The sequence below is a fragment of the Zea mays genome, chromosome 5 (genome assembly GCF_902167145.1).
Source record: "Zea mays cultivar B73 chromosome 5, Zm-B73-REFERENCE-NAM-5.0, whole genome shotgun sequence".
Lineage (NCBI taxonomy): Eukaryota > Viridiplantae > Streptophyta > Magnoliopsida > Poales > Poaceae > Zea > Zea mays.
In genome coordinates, this window is record NC_050100.1 from 224,972,377 (window position 1) to 224,990,551 (window position 18,175).

Below are 18,175 nucleotides of genomic sequence, written 5' to 3' on the forward strand. Positions count from 1 at the left end.
CTTTGGGTTGGGCCGTGTGGGCTGGGCTGGTTCACACCTCCTCTCCACGCTAGCAGCCACTTCCACTATCACGGACTCATCCACCCACCACCTTCCCCGGTCCCCCCCGCGCCGATCACGGCACGGCGAAGCCCGCCCGCTCCCTCCCTCCCTCCAGATCAGGCGCCGCCTCTCCGCCCCCACTGCCCGCGCCGCCGCTCGCCCCGTTAGCCGGGGCGTGGATTGATTCGCACCTCCTTCTCCTCCTCTCGATCGGTAAGGAAACCCACCCTCCTTCCTGGGCTGGCACGTAGAATTCCCAGCCCCTGCACTCGTGCTTCCATTCGATTCGACTGCTACAGCAGTTTGTCCCCGCGAGCTTTTCTCGCCGCCAAACTTTGCTCCGCCGCCCTGCATTTGGCGGCATCTATATACGGTTTGTGAGACGCGTTAGCTGTGCCGGTGTAGGTGGATTCGGTTGAAGGGTGGTGTGCGGGCAACTGGACTAGTGTGCGGTGGCTATTAACGTTCCATACCGATTCACTAGCTGTTGATTAACAGCTCCTACTCGTAGAACACACGTCGAGTCGTCGATCGCCTTCCGAGATTTGGTTTGGGGTGGGGGGGGGGGGGGGGTGCTTTACTCAACTTGATTGAATACTTGGTCATAGCAGCAGCAGTGGCCTACCTAACTGAGCCATACGACACTGGGTTACCCCGAACATCAATATGCTGCTCTGAGTCTGGCCTACCTCCAGCATCGCATCTCCTATTTCAAACTTCTCTATGCAAACAGTGTCATCCGCGTCCCCTATTTTACACACTCCACTGGAGACGGTCTGCTCAGGATCCAAAGCCTTGGTCTCACGCTTTCCACCAAAACCCCACCAAGTTGTCGAATCTGCATCCGAGATTGACAGATCCTTCTAGACATGCTTCTCCTGCTTCTGAGTATTTGGTGTGTGCTCTTAGTGTTGTGTGAGGTACCCAGTGCAGCTGCATTCAGGAGCTTTCTAGATTGGCCACTGTGCGCTTGCTCCATTGGATTGGTTGAGGCAGGTCGTGCTGCTATGTTGTTTTTTGTGATTTTTTTTTTTCTGGTTAGCCCTTCGCTGTTACTTTGTTGTGGTCATTTTGTACACCCATAGGTTTAGCATATAGCCTTATTGTTGTGGATAAAATTGGGTGTCGGTTTAGCATATAGCCTTATTGTACTAGCTCTTTTCTTTGCTAAATAAATGCATGCAACTGTGCCCTTTTTCATTTGTGATTTGTTGGCACCTGATATAGCTGTGTGGAGATGTCTATGGGGGTGTTTGGTTTATAGGGACTAATTTTTAGTCCCTCCATTTTATTCCATTTTAGTCTCTAAATTTCCAAATAAGGAATATTTGGCAATTTAGATACTAAAATAGAATAAGATAGAAGGACTAAAAATTAGTCCCTAGAAACCAAACACCCCCTAAGACTAAGAGTTACCTTTTCACCAAACACCCCCTAAGACTAAGATTTACCTTTTCACCAGGGTTTGGAGGTTAGAGTAATGAAATAAAATGCTACTCAAAAGCAAGTTTAAGTTGGCCACAGCCATTGGCATCGTGCTATCGATGCTATCGCTGCTCGTGCACCTTTTTCTTGCTAATTATTCAGCTGGGGGCATTACAAAGTACAGCATGCACATGGACGATGTCCTTCCATTTGGACCGGTAATTCACATGCTCTGACCATGTAACAGTATCGATTCTCAATTTCCCTTAGTTTTATAACAAAGGAATCATTGATTATGTGTCTAATATATTTTTCTATGCTTCTTGATTTTTTGGCAGAGGCCTCGACCACGGAGACTGTGGGGTCCGTTGGTCCCACTTGATCACTTGCATCCTTTTGTGAAACCTAGCAAATCATATGCTGGTAAATTGATCTTAAAGTTGCGCTCACTTTATTAGTATTTTCATTGTGACATCTTCTGTTCAACTAGTCGTTTGGCTACTTCAGACACTGAGTGAAAAGCTGTAGGTGCATTTGTATTTCTTTTTGAACAAATCATTTGTGTATAAGAAATGCCTCAAAGATACATGCATATAGTAGTGATATGCATTTTTTGTATGTATGATGATCATTCCTTTTCTACAAGTTTGCATATTTTATCATGCTATCTGTCTTTCATTTTTTTTCTGACATGTATACATATCAGCGCTCAGACTAAAATGGGCACAAACACACCCAGGTGTATTCTCGCTCAAGGTAAGTTGTCCGACTAATCGCGATTAGTCGGCCTTAACGCTGGAGCAAGCTCGAGCAGGGTCTTCGACTCTAATAGGGCGATTAGGAAGCGATTAGTCGTCCTAGTCGCTGCCTAATCGTGATTAGTTGTCCGACTAGGGTTATGGCTGAGTAATTTTGTCCATTTTGGGCCATTTTCTAGTCTCTGTTCTATGGGCTGGTCCACCATCTCTAAAGGTCTAAATACATTGTTTTGTCGTACCTGGAATTCTGGATACGTAGCACATGTAGCAGTCGTCACCTGTATGCTGCGTGCGCCCTGCTCAGCGCCGCCGCCCTCCTCTCCTACCGCCCTGCTGTGCGATCGTTGCTCCATCGCGTGGCTGCCCCCCCCCCCCCCCTCCATCGTGCGGCGGCTACAGAGATCCTCTGCTCTAGCGCTCGGCGGCCTTCTGCAGCCGCGGCCGTCCTCCACTCTCCTCCATCAGCCACGACCTTCCTCCTCTGTTTAGACTTCAGAGAGAGATGAGCACCTTTTTAGACAGTAATCTCTCTGTTCTTTTGGTTATTCACTTGTTCAGTAGTATTGTGCCCGCCTCGGCCTCCTCTTGAGTTTCTCTTCGCTTGTTTGTTCTGACACTGCAGATAAGAATAGGAGACGACGGTATTTGCAATGTAGTGTCCTTCTGTCCTGCATTTAATCTTATGACTTGCATTTGAATTTTGAACCTATGATGCTGCTACAGCTATATATATATCAATATATATACATATGGTCCTGTTATAGGTGGACGACTATAGGATGACTAGAAGTCGACTAGGCTCGACTAATCGAGCAAATCGACGGCTTATGGCGATTAGTCACCTTATCGGTGCTCAGGCGACTAGAGTCGACTTGTCGACTTTAAAACCTTCGCTCGGCATTGTATAACTTATATTTTCCAAACATTGAATATGCTAGCGTTCTTCATTAATTTCCACATTTTGTCTTATGTTGAGATTCATTCAGAATGGTAATTAAATATTCTATATTTTCCTAACATTGGAACCATTAGTATTATGTTGTTGACCTTAGGGCAAACCCAGCGCCAGAGACTCCCGCATGAGTGAGGTCCGGGGAAGGGATAAACTGATGTTTTTAATGTGATTTCTGTGCAATAATGTGGATAAATCTATTGCCACACTTCACTATAATTACTACATGCTTATCCCATTTTATAAAGTGCAAGATTACCTGAGATGCTATGGTTTGTATACTCCACATCAAACTGTTTTACGATATAGCTAAACATTGATAAATCTGTCTGATTACCTTATTGCAGTTCCCAGTAAGCATAATGGTTTTATTTATGCAAAGATATATGGTGGTTTTGAGAAGATACAGTCTTCAGTAAGTTTTCTTGTGTGATGTGTAATGGATCCTTGTACTTGTTATCATTGTAATAGGATCATGACATTGTTTCCTTTATTAGATCTGTGATCTTGTTGCCGTTGCCAGGCTATTAAATGCCACTCTGGTTATTCCTGAGATACAAGCAACAACTCGTACAAAAGGCATCAGGTTGCTGTGCCCTTCCTCGTTCTGAAATTCATTATGGTGGTTGTCTATTCCTTATCCTTTTTTTTCTGCTCGACCTCTACCAACTGTGCAGTTCAAAGTTCAAAAGCTTTTCTTATCTATACGATGAAGATCATTTCATACATTCACTGTCCAGTGATGTGGTTATTGTGCATGGCTTGCCAAAGGATCTCAGAGAGGCTAGGAAAAAGATAAAATTTCCCACAGTATCTCCTAGGAATTCTGCTACTCCAGAATACTACATCAAAGAAGTATTACCCAGACTTGTAAAATCAAAAGTTCTTGGGATAATTGTTAATGGAGGTAATTGTCTTCAGGTATCTTCCGAGACCATACTTACTGCGTTTTGTTTTCATTCTTTGGCCAGCGTGAAGTTAGAGCCTTTCCATGCGGTTTTCTGCAGTCAATTCTCCCTGCAAGTCTGGAGGAATTTCAGCAGCTTAGATGCAGGGTAGCCTTCCATGCACTGAGGTTGCGCCCTCAAATTCGGGCTCTTGGGAGCCAAGTAGTAGGAAGGTGAGGCTTCCCACCTTTGCCATTGATCCACTTACCTTTCTTTTTTTGTTCATTGATGAATTCTAGAATTATCAGTTATGCTCCATACCCTATGCATCATCAATTTATGCAAAGAAACTATTACTCCCTCTGTTCCAAATTGTTAGTCATTCTAGCTTTTCTTGGTTTCTGTTACCCACCTAAATATCTGTTATGTTTAGATTCATGGCTAGTGAAAGCTATGTATCTAGGAAAGCTAGAACGACTTACAAATTGGAATGGAGTATTTTAGTTGTGATGCCTCATTAAATAATGGTTGGCCTTAATCCGTAATTCAAGCTGACTTCCCTTGTACCAACTAAGGAGAAAGATGGACTTTGATCATTTGTAATGTTTCTTTTCCTTGTATGTTCTGGAAAGTTTTGGGTTGCTTTCTCTGGATTGAGAATGTTGTTTTAAATTAGGCATTAAAATCTTACCTTTTCAGGGTATGCTAGCTATAGGAGTTGAAGGGTTTCTTTACTCATTATTTTTCCCTATAGTGTGGCTTTCTATTCGTGTAAGTCATAACTCCAGAATGATCTGTATAGGTTGCGAGCATCTGGCCGTCCTTATGTGGCCTATCACCCAGGACTGCTTAGAGATACTCTAGCTTTTCATGGTTGTGCTGAACTGTTCCAGGTCTGTATGCTTACAATTATTGTATCCCAATACTATCAACTGACTTATATTTGACTGGTTGTTAATTTTTACATCTCTAGGATATTCATACAGAACTTATTCAGTATAGAAGGAATCAGATGATTAAACGAGGAACAGTAAAGGAGCAGCTAACAGTTGATTCAGTGTCCAGGAAGATGGCTGGGTTGTGTCCACTCATGCCAGAAGAGGTGAGCTTGCTTATAACAGTCTTGTATGTTTGCTAACTAAATCTGGATGCAACTTTTGCATGTTTATTAATAATAGGTAAGCTGGTGTTATATTACTGCTTACACCAGGAGAATTTACGTAGAAAAAATCTGAGGCTGACAAATTATAAGCAACCAAACAAAAGAAAACTATATGATAATTTTCCTTTACCATGTGGGCCTTTACCTTTGAAATATGAACTTCATGTTTTGCTTTTATACGACATTGTTTGTACTAATCTAATCATTATGAAAATCAAGCTCGAGACAAAGAAGTTTAAAGAAAGAAAAGTTAACTATAAAAGTAGAAAGACTTCGTCTCTTCTTTCCATTCCTTGGTCTTGTGGCACACATTGAGCTGCACGATATAATCTGCTTGATACTATGCCTGATTCACCATACCAGCTTACTGATTCATTTTTATTGCTAATGCTGTGATGTAAACAATCCTGTGATTCCAGGCTGGACTTCTACTTCAAGCATTAGGTTACCCACCAACTACAATAATATTCTTGGCTGGTTCCGAGACTTTTGGTGGACAAAGAATGCTGATTCCTCTACGAGCTATGTTTGCTAACCTAGTCGATCGAACTTCATTATGTAGTCAGAGGGAGCTGTTTGATTTAGTTGGGTCAGAAGATCCTCTAACCTCAGATTTGCCACAGCCTCCACCTCCCAAAAGTGAAAAACAACTCATTGAAGAATGGAAGAGAGCAGGGCCTCGTCCAAGACCGCTGCCTCCACCTCCTGCAAGGCCATTCTATGCACATGAGAAGGAAGGCTGGTATGGTTGGATTGGTGAGAATGACACAGAACCGGAGGCTTCACTGATTGAGTTCAGGAGGCAAGCACATCGGTTGCTCTGGGATGCACTTGATTATTTTGTTTCTGTTGAAGCTGATGCCTTCTTCCCTGGGTTTCACAACGACGGGAGTGGTTGGCCAGACTACTCAAGTTTGGTCATGGGACACCGGTTATACCAAACACCTTCCGGTATAACCTACAGGCCTGACAGGTACAGGCTATTATATTTTTGTGGCTACATACTTTTTTGTGCAGCTTGAAACAGTTTTTTCCTATCTTCAACCATTAAAAATGTATTTAATATTTGCTAAATTGCAGAGGGAAAAAATGTAACTGACATTAGTGGTAGGAACAAACACAATAGCTATCCTAATTGTAAGTTCATCAAAGTTACTGGATTGTCCAGCAGTATATTGTAGGTCAAGTATAATAACCTTTTGACAGCTATCCACTTGCTATGTAGTTTTGCATGATGATGTCTTTTTCATTGTGAATCAACAGGAAAATTATTGCTGCACTGTTTGAAGAAGTTAACGATCATAGGTATCATCCACCACGGAATTGGACAATTGCTGCACGTGAGCACCTCAACAGGAGTGCAAGTGTGGAAGGCATCGTGTCATCGGCTATGTTGTCAAAACCTGTATCGTTTCTTGCCCACCCATTGCCAGAGTGCTCTTGCAGAACACCAAAGTCACCTGCTGTTCAACCGGTAAAAGACAGCAATGGCAGATCCCTATTTGGAGGTGAGGTAGAGTGTCCTGATTGGATGGCACGCAGCCTGGCAATGGCATCTGCTAGGAATAGCGAACCTCAAAATGAGGACTATGAGGATGAGTTGCGTGAAGATGGCTCTAGCCAAGACACGCAGGAATCTAATACAAGTGACTCGAATAAATCTTCGGAGCAAGATGAAGAGATGGATCCGGATGATTAGAGATATGCGGAGCACCTTTTTAACTGCTACCAGGTCCAGGCTACTCAAGCAAGAAAAGCAGGAATCATCTTGCATCGCAGCAGCGCATCACCATCTGGAGTAGCCCCAGCATGACAAGCTGGTCATCCATCGTGGGGGCTTGCCTGGATCGTACTCTGGTATACAACCAGGCTGAATACGAAACTAACACTTTGTTCTCTTCTTCCTTCACGTCTTACTCATTTTTTTGTTTACGCGAAATTGTTTCTGTACAAATGTCTTAACTGAAAATACATTAATTTTTGAGTGGGTTTGATATGTAGCCATTTGTTAGGTAATGAGATTGGCTTACGGTGGGCAGATGTGCACCCGTAAAATACCGGACAGTACAGGCATTGCCATTTTGTCCCACGTTAATTGTTGAGTTTTGTTGGTGGCCGAAGAGCCTGCTTAGACCATCCAGGTGCATCAAAATAGTACCCAAAAAATTAAAATGTTACATTATTTAAAGTGTTTAGGTACTAAAAATAAATTTAGCTTAAAGTGAGCCTTAAATCATGTATTTTAGGAAAAAGAAAAGATTGAGGATGATATAGAAAATAAGGACGTGACATTAATTCAGGATATTTTTATAAAATTTTGTAAAATAGAGTATTGTTGGAGCTATTTTTTATGGAATAAGTTTTATATATTGAGATAGTATCGATTGAAGACAGATGCTCTTCGAAGGTGGTGCTTATGCATGACTATGAATCAGTAAGTCGACTTTAGCTACACAAAAAGTTTGATTCACATAAAATCTGGTCAAAGATTTTGTCAGAAGATGATTCCGACGTGAAACCTTTTTTCCAAATTCCGCTGGCTGGTGTAGTCGTTGACGATCTATGAACGATACAACGGTGGATAACATCTTTCCAGGTTGTGTCCATGTAAAGATTGAACAGAGAAAATATTTTTGTTCCAATAAAACATGTGGACTATAACCAGTATATCCAACAACACACTCACAAAGCTCTCTTCTCACACAAGGTCCAGATACTTTTGCACAAAATTCAGTCCAGAAAACTGAGATACAGTGGCAAAAAAACATTTTATTCCATTACTCCAACAATAGTTTGTTCTATAAATATTATTCAGACGGCAATTTTTCTTTGAGGTACTTGAGAACTGCTTTCGTTCCTCGCTCCAACAGAGTTCGTCTTATGCTGCACAAGAAAGCAACAGGAGGCTAAGCATATTGTAACGTTGACCAATGTCTCCGTCAACTATATATTTCCCTTTTATTTCATTCTTTTTGTCACAAAGCACCATATGGCTATTATGAGTGTTTCTGTAATTTTTGGTAGAACCATACCGCTACATCCCGGGTTCCTTTATTAACACATGTATCACCGAATCACAGCCCGAGGTTACATTCTTACCTTCTTAGCGGATTTCCATCCAGTTTCAGCACTTGCAGGTTAGCTTCAAGCAATCCCTGCAGAGAAAAGCATCCATAAATAGAAGATCAAGTTAGATTGAGATACATGCGTAAAATACAACTCGTGGACAGGAAGAGTTGTCCACAACATTTATATTATAGTGTGCTGAAATAGATACTAAGAAGATACAAGAAATGAAGTACTAAAAATTGGAAGGAAAAAAAAAACATACCAGCTCCGCTGGGAGTGCTGTTATATTGTTGTCAGACAGATCAAGCTCAATGAGTGCAGTGAAATTCTTGATGCCCTGTTTTATGTGCAGTTCAGTCAGTATATGCAGAAATCAGAATAGGACCACTATCAGCTGCTTACAAATTTGTATAAATTTTGGTCTTCAAAACATGTCAGGAAATCAAAAGGAAAATTTATTAAAACTAGCAAACTCCAGCCCTCGCTTGCCAAGAAATCCTTACCTCCGGCACAGTTGTAAGGTGATTCTGACTCAGGTCAAGAATCCTAAGCAGTTTTAGGCCCAGCAAACCATTAGGAAATTCATGGAGTTTCATTCGTCTGCTCACAGATAGAGAAAGAGAAAGAGAAATAAGCCTCCTTTTAATAGTTATAGTTTAGAGGCTGTGCATATGTTCCAACTTCCAACCTTAGGTAAAGCTCTTGCAGCTGTGGTAATGCAGAAACTGCAGAAGGTTCAGGAAGTGCTGAAGCATTGCCACTTAGATCAAGTACTTCAAGTTTGGACAGAGGCACAAGATCAGTGGATGATATCTACAAGAAAAGCAAGTGTGTTATGATTTGCATATTTACGCGTAATGTTTCAAGCATATTCTCTGTGCTCTCTCAAAGTTAATACTGCTTTCATTTTGTACTATCGACATTTTGGCAAGTTCTGTCACTGCCTATAACAATTAAAGACGTCCATAAATCAATAATCAACATTGGCCATAAGACTTGACAAATTGAGATTCTTCTGTTTGCCAAATATATACCATAAGACAAATGATACAAAGAGACATGAATGTTATATTACCTCTACCAAGGGGTTATTGTCCAGCTTTAAGGAAGACAGACAGGGAAGGGAGGAAACCACTGTGTGAGGCCACCTTTTTATCTTGTTATTAGACAAAACTAAGGACTGAAAAGAAGGGCAAACGTAAAAAAAAATCATGTTGAGCATGATAATAATAATAATAATAATAATAATAATAAATGACAATATTTCCTTTCTAAGAAACTTACTTGAAGTGATGAGCATAATGACAACTCATTTGGTAGATCTTCTATTGAATTTTTAGAAAGATCCAGTTTCACCACATCACTTGTCTCCCACGCGGCAGCTGGTACACTGGTCACTCCAAGGCCACTCAAGTCCAGTTCCTGATACAGCAGCAATGTGAGAACCAATTCATTTAAGGCGAATAAAAGGAAAAGGAGAACTTTCTTGTGACACCACAAATATTTTGAAAAATTAAAACATACCTTTGAAGATAAGGACAAGCGCCTTGCTGCAGCAATTTGGTCATCTTTAGTTGGGGTGCTTCTGGATCCTGATGCTGTGCAGAAAATAGCTTTAATGATTATTCAAGTGGTTGAGGCGATGATTCTCAAATCTCGACAATCTAATATAAAATGTTGCCATCAAAGATCAAATGCATGCATGTTGACTTAGCCTTGTCAATTACCTTCCTCATCGGATGAAAGCCGGCTGCGCAGATACTTCAGCAATGTTGTTGTTGGTCCAGAAACCAATGAACTGGGAACACAATATATTAATTTTGGCAGCTCCATAGAGATCCCTAACAACTAGTTTAAGAAACAGTAGGAGAAACAGGGATAATGCATACCTCCTAAGTGTCCTCATAGGATTTCCAGTAAGCAGAAGCTTTCTTAGGGTAGTCATTTTACCTTGAGTGGCGCATGGATTGTCAGAATTTTCAGTAAGGCAGTACCACAAACTATATGAGGTTCTTAAAGGCCAAAGCATACACTTATCACGCATGCAAGAATCAGATCTATGATCTGTTAGTCACATAAAAACAGACAGAGAGGAATGCATAACATATGCCTAGGCAAAAAAGCAGACCAATGCATAGTGAGTCCAAACAAAGCAGACAAACAGTAGCATAGGGCAGAGTAGAACGAACCTAGTTCAGCTGGTAGACCAGATAATGAGTTATTTGATAGATCAAGGAAAGATAATTTGAGGTTGCAGGCTCCAACTGGATACTCCTTTAGCTGGTAACAGGAGAAAATTCATCAGGCATTGGGGTTTGTCGCTGGATACTCCTAAACCCAAATAAACAGCAGTCTACCACAACTTACTTGGGACTAAAAGGCTACATTGTTATTCATATGCGCTACTGACAAATAATTTAATTGTTTGAAGTCATCCAAAGTTTTAACAAATACGTTTGTTGTGAAAGCCATCATCAAGTGACAGGAAGCAACAATACAACTAAAGTTACTCTGAATTACTGTGCTCTACAAATCCATTTGATGTATCATGTATGCATCCTAACTAACAAGATCTCAAAGGATATTCTACCCCCACCCCCCTAAAAAAGCCTATTAAAACAGTTGACAGGATAGGCCAGTAAGCCTATTCCGGGTAAAATTGTAAAAGGAAAGATAATTTATCATGTATGAAAAAGCCAAAGCAACTATCACACACTATACGCTGCTTGCAATTCCAGATAAATGCTAGATATTCCCAGCCAAGGAACTAGCAGCTATTCTCGACAGTGTCTTCTTTTTTTCTAAATGATGCAGGGTAAATGTGTAAGGGTCTAGGGGAATGGTGAGAATATAATATTGAGTTTGGCCATGAAAAAGATGGGTAGAACCTGATTAGAATGGAGATCAAGTATGCCTAACTTTGATAACGTGCCAATATCAGCTGGTATTGAAGACAATAAGTTATTTCTGGAACACAAAACAGAAAAGATGAATTTACATCACAGAAAAATAAATGCACACAAGAAGAAAAAAGTTGAATATGTCTTGAGTTGTGAGTAGAGAACAAACCCCATATACAACTCGGCTAGCGAAGAGCAACCTTTTATGGAAGGGGGAATCGATGTTATTTCTGACACAGAAAGGTAGAAATCCATCAATGCTAGTGAAAGAGTAAAAATGCAGAGCACGCACATGTGACAACATGGATAGACAAGCTCACTATTCTGATGCATGTCCAAGCGGATTAGTTTTGGAAGTGCTCCAATGCTACCTGGGATGGCTGTAAGTAGATTCTTTGCTGTAACGAGCTAAAAAGATAGTTAAATGCAAGCAAAACTCAAACAAAACACATAAATTCAACGGATCTTAATCTTATGTTATTTTTCATACCGAGATTCAATTCTGTGAGCATTGTCCATGACACAAACATGTTTTCAGAAAGTGCCACAAGCTTGTTACCCTGATAAGTTGTCGCACATGAGTTTCAATAGGCAACTGGAACAACAAAATAATAGCTTTAGCATTCTATTAGTTCTTACCTCTAGATCCAATTTACTTAACTTGGAACAGCCAGCAAGTACATCTGGTACTCTGGATATGTTGTTGTTTGATGCCTGTACACAATGAAAACATTATTTTGTGTGTCTGAACCAGAAAGTAAACAAGGAAGTGATAAATTGGAAAGCCATCAAGTACAAGGACCAAGAAACTAGATAACTATATGTCAAAAAAAAGATAAGAATACATCCAATGGAACTTTTTGGAGCGAAAAAACAGCATGGGAGGCCCCCACTGTGAAGTTTTATTAAAACAAAGAGAAGCTCGACAACTGATCCAGAAACAACAGGGAGAGAAACTGTACCAGAGCAAGAAGGAAGGGGGTATGAGGTGGAACAGAGAGCATCCAATGCAACTTACCTTGAGTTCGGACAAGTCCGGGCATGTGGCGAGGTTAGGTGGAAGCTCAGTAAGGCAATTGTTTGAGAAGTCAACCCTGGAAAAACATGGCATAAAATACATGAGTATTAAGCATCACATGTTGCTTCTACTCTTCTCGCAATGTGCAAATCAACAGCTGATGTACACTTTTTGAAACATAAACAAGGTGGAGCAGTAAAAAAAGGTCATGCAGACTATGGAGATCTCAACTAGAGGGAAGGAAATATGGCTGCAAGATACTCCTGTTCGCTAAAAGAATGTGAAACTGTGTAACAACACAAAGTAAATTAACTGAATTACACAAAAAAAGTACATATAAGCTTACTTGACTAAAGCAGTAGCCAGGCCAATCTCTTCGGGCAGAGTGTTTATTTGATTGAAAGACATGTCCAGTGATTTTAGCAACGGGAGACTGCAAGAAATAGGATTAACAAAAAACACGGTGGCATTATATTAATGGCGCATATTTATTAATGAAATTCGTCAATAGATAGGAGGTGCATACTCTCCGATAGCTGCTGGAAGGGAAGATATCTTGTTGTGACTTATATTTAGAACAACAAGCGAAGACAAGTTCCTAAGGTCTTCTCTTAACACCTCAAGATTATTGTGAGCCAGAATGAGCTTTTGGAGGTCCACTCCCTGAAAAATGCACACACAGTCTGATTACTTGACATCACCTGTAGGCGTGTGTATATTAGCTCGTAGTGGTGGGTAATGAGCATGTTACCTCCCACCATTTCTCATCCTGGCTGCCAGTGTCCAAGTTGTTGTAAACCTCCTTGGGTATCTCCCTGCAGAGCAAGGCGGCAAAGGAACAGGCAGAAGTACTGAGGTGAGCAACACACACAATAACTAACTAGCTAGCTAGATACTCCCTCTGTCCCATAATATAAGGCGTAACCACTTTTTATTCTATACCTATAATATAAGGTGCGCTCTCTCTATACATACAAACATTGATGCAGTAGTATTAGTATTGTTAGAGAGAATTAAATATATTTCTTGATCTTTGAACCATAGGTGGTTAATATACTGAGACGGAGGGAGTATAACAGAATGGATCAAGTGAAGGATAGAATGTGTATGTTTTAGGTACGACAAATAGAGTGATCTCGTATTTAGCAACAAGCTCCAGAGTTGAGAATGTGGCGATGTGAGTGAGGGTAAAAGGAAAGATATAAGTGCTAGCTCTGAGGCCGCCCCCTAACAGGAAGTGCTGATATTTATTGAAGGATAGATGAAGTCATAAGTGGGGCAGGTGATGTTGGAATCACCAAATGCATCAATGCTTTCCATGTTCTGTCATCTGGGTTTGCAGCAAATGCAAGTATGGAACAGCGCTAACTGCCAGTTTTTTATTGTTACAGTTGAGTGAAACTGAACAGAGGCCAGCTACAACAGTTATATAGAGAGCACTGATTTGATTTGATACACATACACGAACACACGAAAAAGGACGAAATGTTAATGCCAGCACGCGATCCCCTCGCCAGAAGGGGAGAAGCTAGCTAGCTAGGCAGCGTTGGCGGGTGCGAGACGTAGAGGGAGGGCCCGCCCCATTGGAGTGGGATGTGATCCAGGTGACATCTGAAGGAGGACGCTACAGAAACGAGGTGGGAGAGGTGAGATTTGAACGAGATGGTGACAGACCTGAGGGAGCGATTGGAGAGGTTCAGGGAGCCCGACTCCCTGGCGGACTTGAGGATCCGCTCCATGTCCAAGCTTCCAGATGCCTTGGTTGATTCAGATCGCCATTGATGGGAGTTTTTTTTTTGTTGGGAGGGGGATATGGACGTATGGTTGGGAGCTGCCGCTCCCGAGTCCCGAGCTGACCGGACCTGGGAAGGAAGAAGACGAGGGATAAAAGAGTTTTGTCTTGTGCTGGGCCTTGTCACACGGTCCAGCGTACTAGTGCCACATCAGCAATCTAGCGTCCACAAATGCAACCACAATACATTATATATATCACAACTTAGGACATTTAAGAGTTCACATAAAGTAATCAATCCATAAGAGTATATATTATGCATCACAAAATAGCATATACTTTTGTGTTGTTCAAATAAATCGGGTACGAGAGCATATTACCCGATTTGCTTGATATAATCTCGGGTTTTCAGACCTAGGACCCGAGCTAGTGTTTGACTGTAATTCGGGTTTAGATAGATCAGGTAGTTTAGGTTAGAGCAATGGGTATCGTGTTTTTTTTTCACCTATACAATCTATGACCCTGTTTGGCACAACTTATTTTCAGCTTCTTCACAAATTTAAGCTGAAGTTCTGCCAAATAGACAGCTTCTGCAACAACTTATCAGTTCAGCTGTTTCTCAAAATGAACTAAAAGCAATCAATAAACAGAAGCTATTTTTTAAGCAGCTTATCAGATAAGCTGCTTTTTTAATGTAACCCCCAACTCAAACTACATGGAAATATGGAGCTAGAGACACCCGTATGCCGTATCACATGAGCGGCGCCCTCAGTTTTGGCCAGAACGGAAACGGACGGAGACAAACCCGCGGCTCGCGACCGAATTCCATTTTCCAGCGCGCACGGACGACTGTACCTCCCCCGCCCTTCGCCACTCCGCTCCCTCCTCCACCTGTCATCTCCCGCGCGGGAGACCTGCCCGCTCCATGGCGCCGTCGCGACCGCTCATGCGGGGGATCCGCCCGCCGCGCGTCTTCCCGACCCGCGGCGGCCGCGCCTCGCCGTACACCGTCGCGCTCACCGCGCTACTTCTCGTCTCCGCCGCCCTCCTCGCGCTCATAGCCTTCGGCGTCTTCTCGCTCCCCGTGTCCGCGCCAAATGCTGCCGCCACCACCGGCACTGCAGCCGGAGGGGAGACCGAGTCGGCCGACGTCCGCCCCCGCGCCCGCCGCGACCTGGGGTGAGTCACGACTGATGTGACCCTTCCTCCTCCACCTGGGGCTTCCGTTTCGGTCTCCCCACCTGTTGTCGCTCGTTCAGATTTGGCTCGATCCGCTGCTGATCCTCATCGTCGATGCTGTTGGTTGGTTGGTTGGGAGCAGGGAGGGGCTGGGAGAGCGCGGTGCGCAGTGGACCGAGGTCATCTCGTGGGAGCCCAGGGCATTTGTCTACCACAACTTCCTCGTAAGCAACTTTAAATTGCAAATTCCACCACCGCGGTCGCTCTGTCTGTTCGTCTTCGTATCATCAAAGTTATTATTCGCACAATGTTCCTGTGCGTGCATGCATGCTTGCTCATCTTCGCCTGTCATATGATTCCCATGACCGAGTGGATTGAACCATGAGCTGTGTGGTAGTACAGTTGGATCTGGGAATACAATAATGGTGCTCAGCTTATGACTTACGGATGGGTTTTGCCATGGACTTATGAATTGGGCAGGCTAGTACTGTATGTGTTACTCTATGGGCCATCTTAAACTAAACAATATTAAATGCAGTGGAAGAACCACATGCATCGTCTTTTGCTTCTTGTTGTGCGTCACTATTTTGAAATGTGAGTACACCTGACTTGATAAATACCATGTTTAGGTTCACCTGGTTGGTTATGCAATTCCATATGTACCGTCACTTGGAAAAAAAAACCCAGATGCTACATATGTGTTTGATTGTTCATAGTTACGCATACTATACAATCTATATACCCAGCATCTATTAACTTCTCCCCACCCCCACCAACACAGAAACTTTTAATAACTTTTAGTTCATAACCTGATGTCAATGATTATCTGACTATGATGATTGCTGATATTTTGTTCTTTTCCTTAGTCTAAGGATGAGTGTGAATACCTAATTGGATTGGCCAAGCCTCACATGGTAAAATCAACAGTTGTCGACAGCACTACCGGCAAAAGCAAGGACAGCAGGGTCCGGACAAGTTCAGGCATGTTTCTTCAAAGAGGAAGAGACAAGGTTATTCGAGCAATTGAAAAGAGGATAGCAGACTATACCTTCATACCCGTAGGTGTGTGAATTTTATGATTTTTATTGTATGGCCATACTCTTCATGTGCAAACTCTGTGCTTAGAATGATCTTAAAAATGATAAGTTAAAACCGAGGTGTAAGTAGAACTTCCACACACATAGCACATAACACAATCAGGCTATGAATCTCCCAACTCGTTCTCTCTTTTTGCTTTGATCATTTATAGGATGTATTTATCCTGTCGAATCATATTAATTCATGCTGCCTTGCAGATCATGGTGAGGGACTCCAAGTGCTGCATTATGAAGTCGGGCAGAAGTATGAGCCTCACTTTGATTATTTTCTTGATGAGTTTAACACAAAGAATGGTGGTCAGAGGATAGCTACTCTTCTGATGTATCTGTAAGTGCATATTTATACATATATCTCCTATCTCCTTGTTACATTTTTTGTAGTGTTAATTGAGCCTGTAGTGTTTTCTTATGAATTATTTTCAATGGGTACAGATCAGATGTTGAAGAAGGGGGCGAGACTATTTTCCCTGATGCAAATGTGAACGCCAGTTCTTTACCATGGTACAATGAGCTTTCAGATTGTGCCAAAAGAGGCCTTTCTGTCAAACCAAAGATGGGAGATGCGCTTCTTTTCTGGAGCATGAAACCAGATGCCACTTTGGACCCATTAAGCTTGCATGGTTAGTTCAATACCCGTCTTTTGTTTTTTTTACTTTTTTTTTCTCCAATGATATGGAAACATCTGATGATATTCCACCTTTTCAATTATGATGCTCTTGTAGACTTGTTCCATTTTCCATGTGAAAATATATTGATCCTCCAACTTTTTCTATGTTATATGCAGTTTTATTTATATACTGTTGTTCTTGCAGGGGGTTGTCCTGTGATTAAAGGAAATAAATGGTCATCAACCAAGTGGATGCACATCCATGAGTACAAAGCTTGAGGCTTGGAGAATCAAATATATGCTGTTGAATTGGGTTTGTAAGGTGTTATTACTTGTTCTAGTTGATTAACATGTATTTTTGTCTTGGCACAAATGTGGCTTTGAGCTTTGAAGTAACTTGGCACGTGTCTCCAACTATGTTTGCACGATCGCCAGGAACACAGGACCTTGGCCATGTGAAGGTTTTGCTTGAAGAATTGATAAAGCGCTCTACTTTCTCCTGCAGATGGATCTTTATGCATGTGACTTGGGGATTTCTACGGGATTGACACTCATGTATGCTTTACAGACCCACTGGAGCTGTATTCTTTGCTCCTTTGTTGGAGGGGAGATAATAGGGATAAGCAGGGGCCTTGCTCATCCTTGCAGTTTTTTTTTTTTTTGGCTGATCCTTGCTGACTTGGCTTTTTTTCACTTTTCTTTTTCTTCCTTGCAGTACCCCAACTATAGAGGAGTTGTGTAGTGCCTATAGAGTTTGAGATTTTGTTTTTGTGTCATGCCCCTAATATTAGTACATGAATGTTGTGTTACTATGATACTTGTAAGCTTTGGTACTAATGAATAGTGAGGTCTAGAGCTCAACATTAATGAGGCTGTTGTGCTACCTTTTTGTGTCCTCTCTGTTATGTTGTTCCTGCTTAATTTTGACTGTACACTGTCTTTTCATGTTGCTATTCGTCATGGACAGACACCGGAGTATACAGAGTACACAAAGAAGAGATTAGGAGAGGGGTGACACTGTGAAAGGAACGGTGGTGACGTCTAAGAAGTGGGGTGAACTAGTCAATTTTTTTTTACTAATTTATGGTCTCTATTTTTTTTCTAAAACAAAACCTATAAATAACCAAGTGTTAATAGTTTATACGCGCAATTTAGGTTTTGCCTTAGCGTTACTATCTTTATCGCAAAAAAAGTTTAGCAGTCTAAGTTTTAGACCTACACACTAGCCTATAATTAATCTAATAAGATAAAGCACACAACCAAAGTAATAATATAAATGTGAAAGTTTAAATATAAACTCATGTTGATGTGTCGATATTTATATCTAGATATCAAAAAACATGCAAG

At 41.7% G+C, this 18,175-nt stretch overlaps 3 protein-coding genes across 8 annotated transcripts; 2 read left to right on the top strand and 1 right to left on the bottom strand.

Annotated features, from left to right (window-relative positions):
• Window positions 1–46: 46 nt before the first annotated feature.
• Window positions 47–7,361, top strand: LOC100279733 (O-fucosyltransferase family protein). 2 transcript variants are annotated; one of them, XM_008645252.3, is made up of 11 exons: window positions 47–255; window positions 1,505–1,685; window positions 1,806–1,890; window positions 3,525–3,592; window positions 3,675–3,763; window positions 3,855–4,098; window positions 4,185–4,297; window positions 4,867–4,957; window positions 5,038–5,166; window positions 5,646–6,199; window positions 6,490–7,315. In XM_008645252.3, exons 2-11 carry the CDS (start codon window positions 1,533–1,535, stop codon window positions 6,923–6,925), a joined length of 1,962 nt encoding a protein of 653 aa, XP_008643474.1. In that variant the 5' UTR covers window positions 47–255; window positions 1,505–1,532; the 3' UTR covers window positions 6,926–7,315. The 2 variants fall into 2 exon arrangements, with proteins under 2 accessions (XP_008643474.1, NP_001146164.1); NM_001152692.1 differs by having other exon boundaries at window positions 117–255; window positions 3,918–4,098; window positions 6,490–7,361.
• Window positions 7,362–7,813: 452 nt separating this feature from the next.
• On the bottom strand, window positions 7,814–14,166 carry LOC100383336 (uncharacterized). Of its 2 annotated transcripts, none has more exons than XM_020553520.3 (21): window positions 13,888–14,166; window positions 12,965–13,028; window positions 12,740–12,876; window positions 12,560–12,646; window positions 12,214–12,289; window positions 11,835–11,909; window positions 11,686–11,755; window positions 11,516–11,593; window positions 11,365–11,425; window positions 11,184–11,262; window positions 10,485–10,575; window positions 10,185–10,245; window positions 10,023–10,093; window positions 9,820–9,893; window positions 9,580–9,717; window positions 9,371–9,475; window positions 8,984–9,108; window positions 8,799–8,895; window positions 8,558–8,632; window positions 8,326–8,381; window positions 7,814–8,109 (listed from the first exon to the last, which is right to left on the bottom strand). In XM_020553520.3, the coding sequence occupies exons 1-21, from the start codon at window positions 13,950–13,952 to the stop codon at window positions 8,034–8,036; spliced, it is 1,761 nt and encodes a 586-aa protein (XP_020409109.1). In that variant the 5' UTR covers window positions 13,953–14,166; the 3' UTR covers window positions 7,814–8,033. The 2 variants fall into 2 exon arrangements, with proteins under 2 accessions (XP_020409109.1, NP_001169465.1); NM_001175994.1 differs by having other exon boundaries at window positions 7,843–8,109; window positions 9,820–9,887; window positions 13,888–14,088.
• Window positions 14,167–14,549: 383 nt separating this feature from the next.
• Window positions 14,550–17,728, top strand: LOC100303994 (prolyl 4-hydroxylase alpha-2 subunit). Of its 4 annotated transcripts, none has more exons than XR_552435.3 (8): window positions 14,550–15,124; window positions 15,267–15,348; window positions 15,991–16,186; window positions 16,420–16,549; window positions 16,654–16,841; window positions 17,034–17,150; window positions 17,264–17,383; window positions 17,544–17,728. XR_552435.3 is itself a non-coding variant. In XM_035968120.1 (7 exons), the coding sequence occupies exons 1-6, from the start codon at window positions 14,871–14,873 to the stop codon at window positions 17,105–17,107; spliced, it is 924 nt and encodes a 307-aa protein (XP_035824013.1). In that variant the 5' UTR covers window positions 14,550–14,870; the 3' UTR covers window positions 17,108–17,150; window positions 17,334–17,726. The 4 variants fall into 4 exon arrangements, 2 of the variants coding, with proteins under 2 accessions (XP_035824013.1, NP_001159002.1); XR_552436.4 differs by having other exon boundaries at window positions 17,334–17,383; XM_035968120.1 differs by having other exon boundaries at window positions 17,334–17,726.
• The last annotated feature ends 447 nt before the right edge of the window (window positions 17,729–18,175 follow it).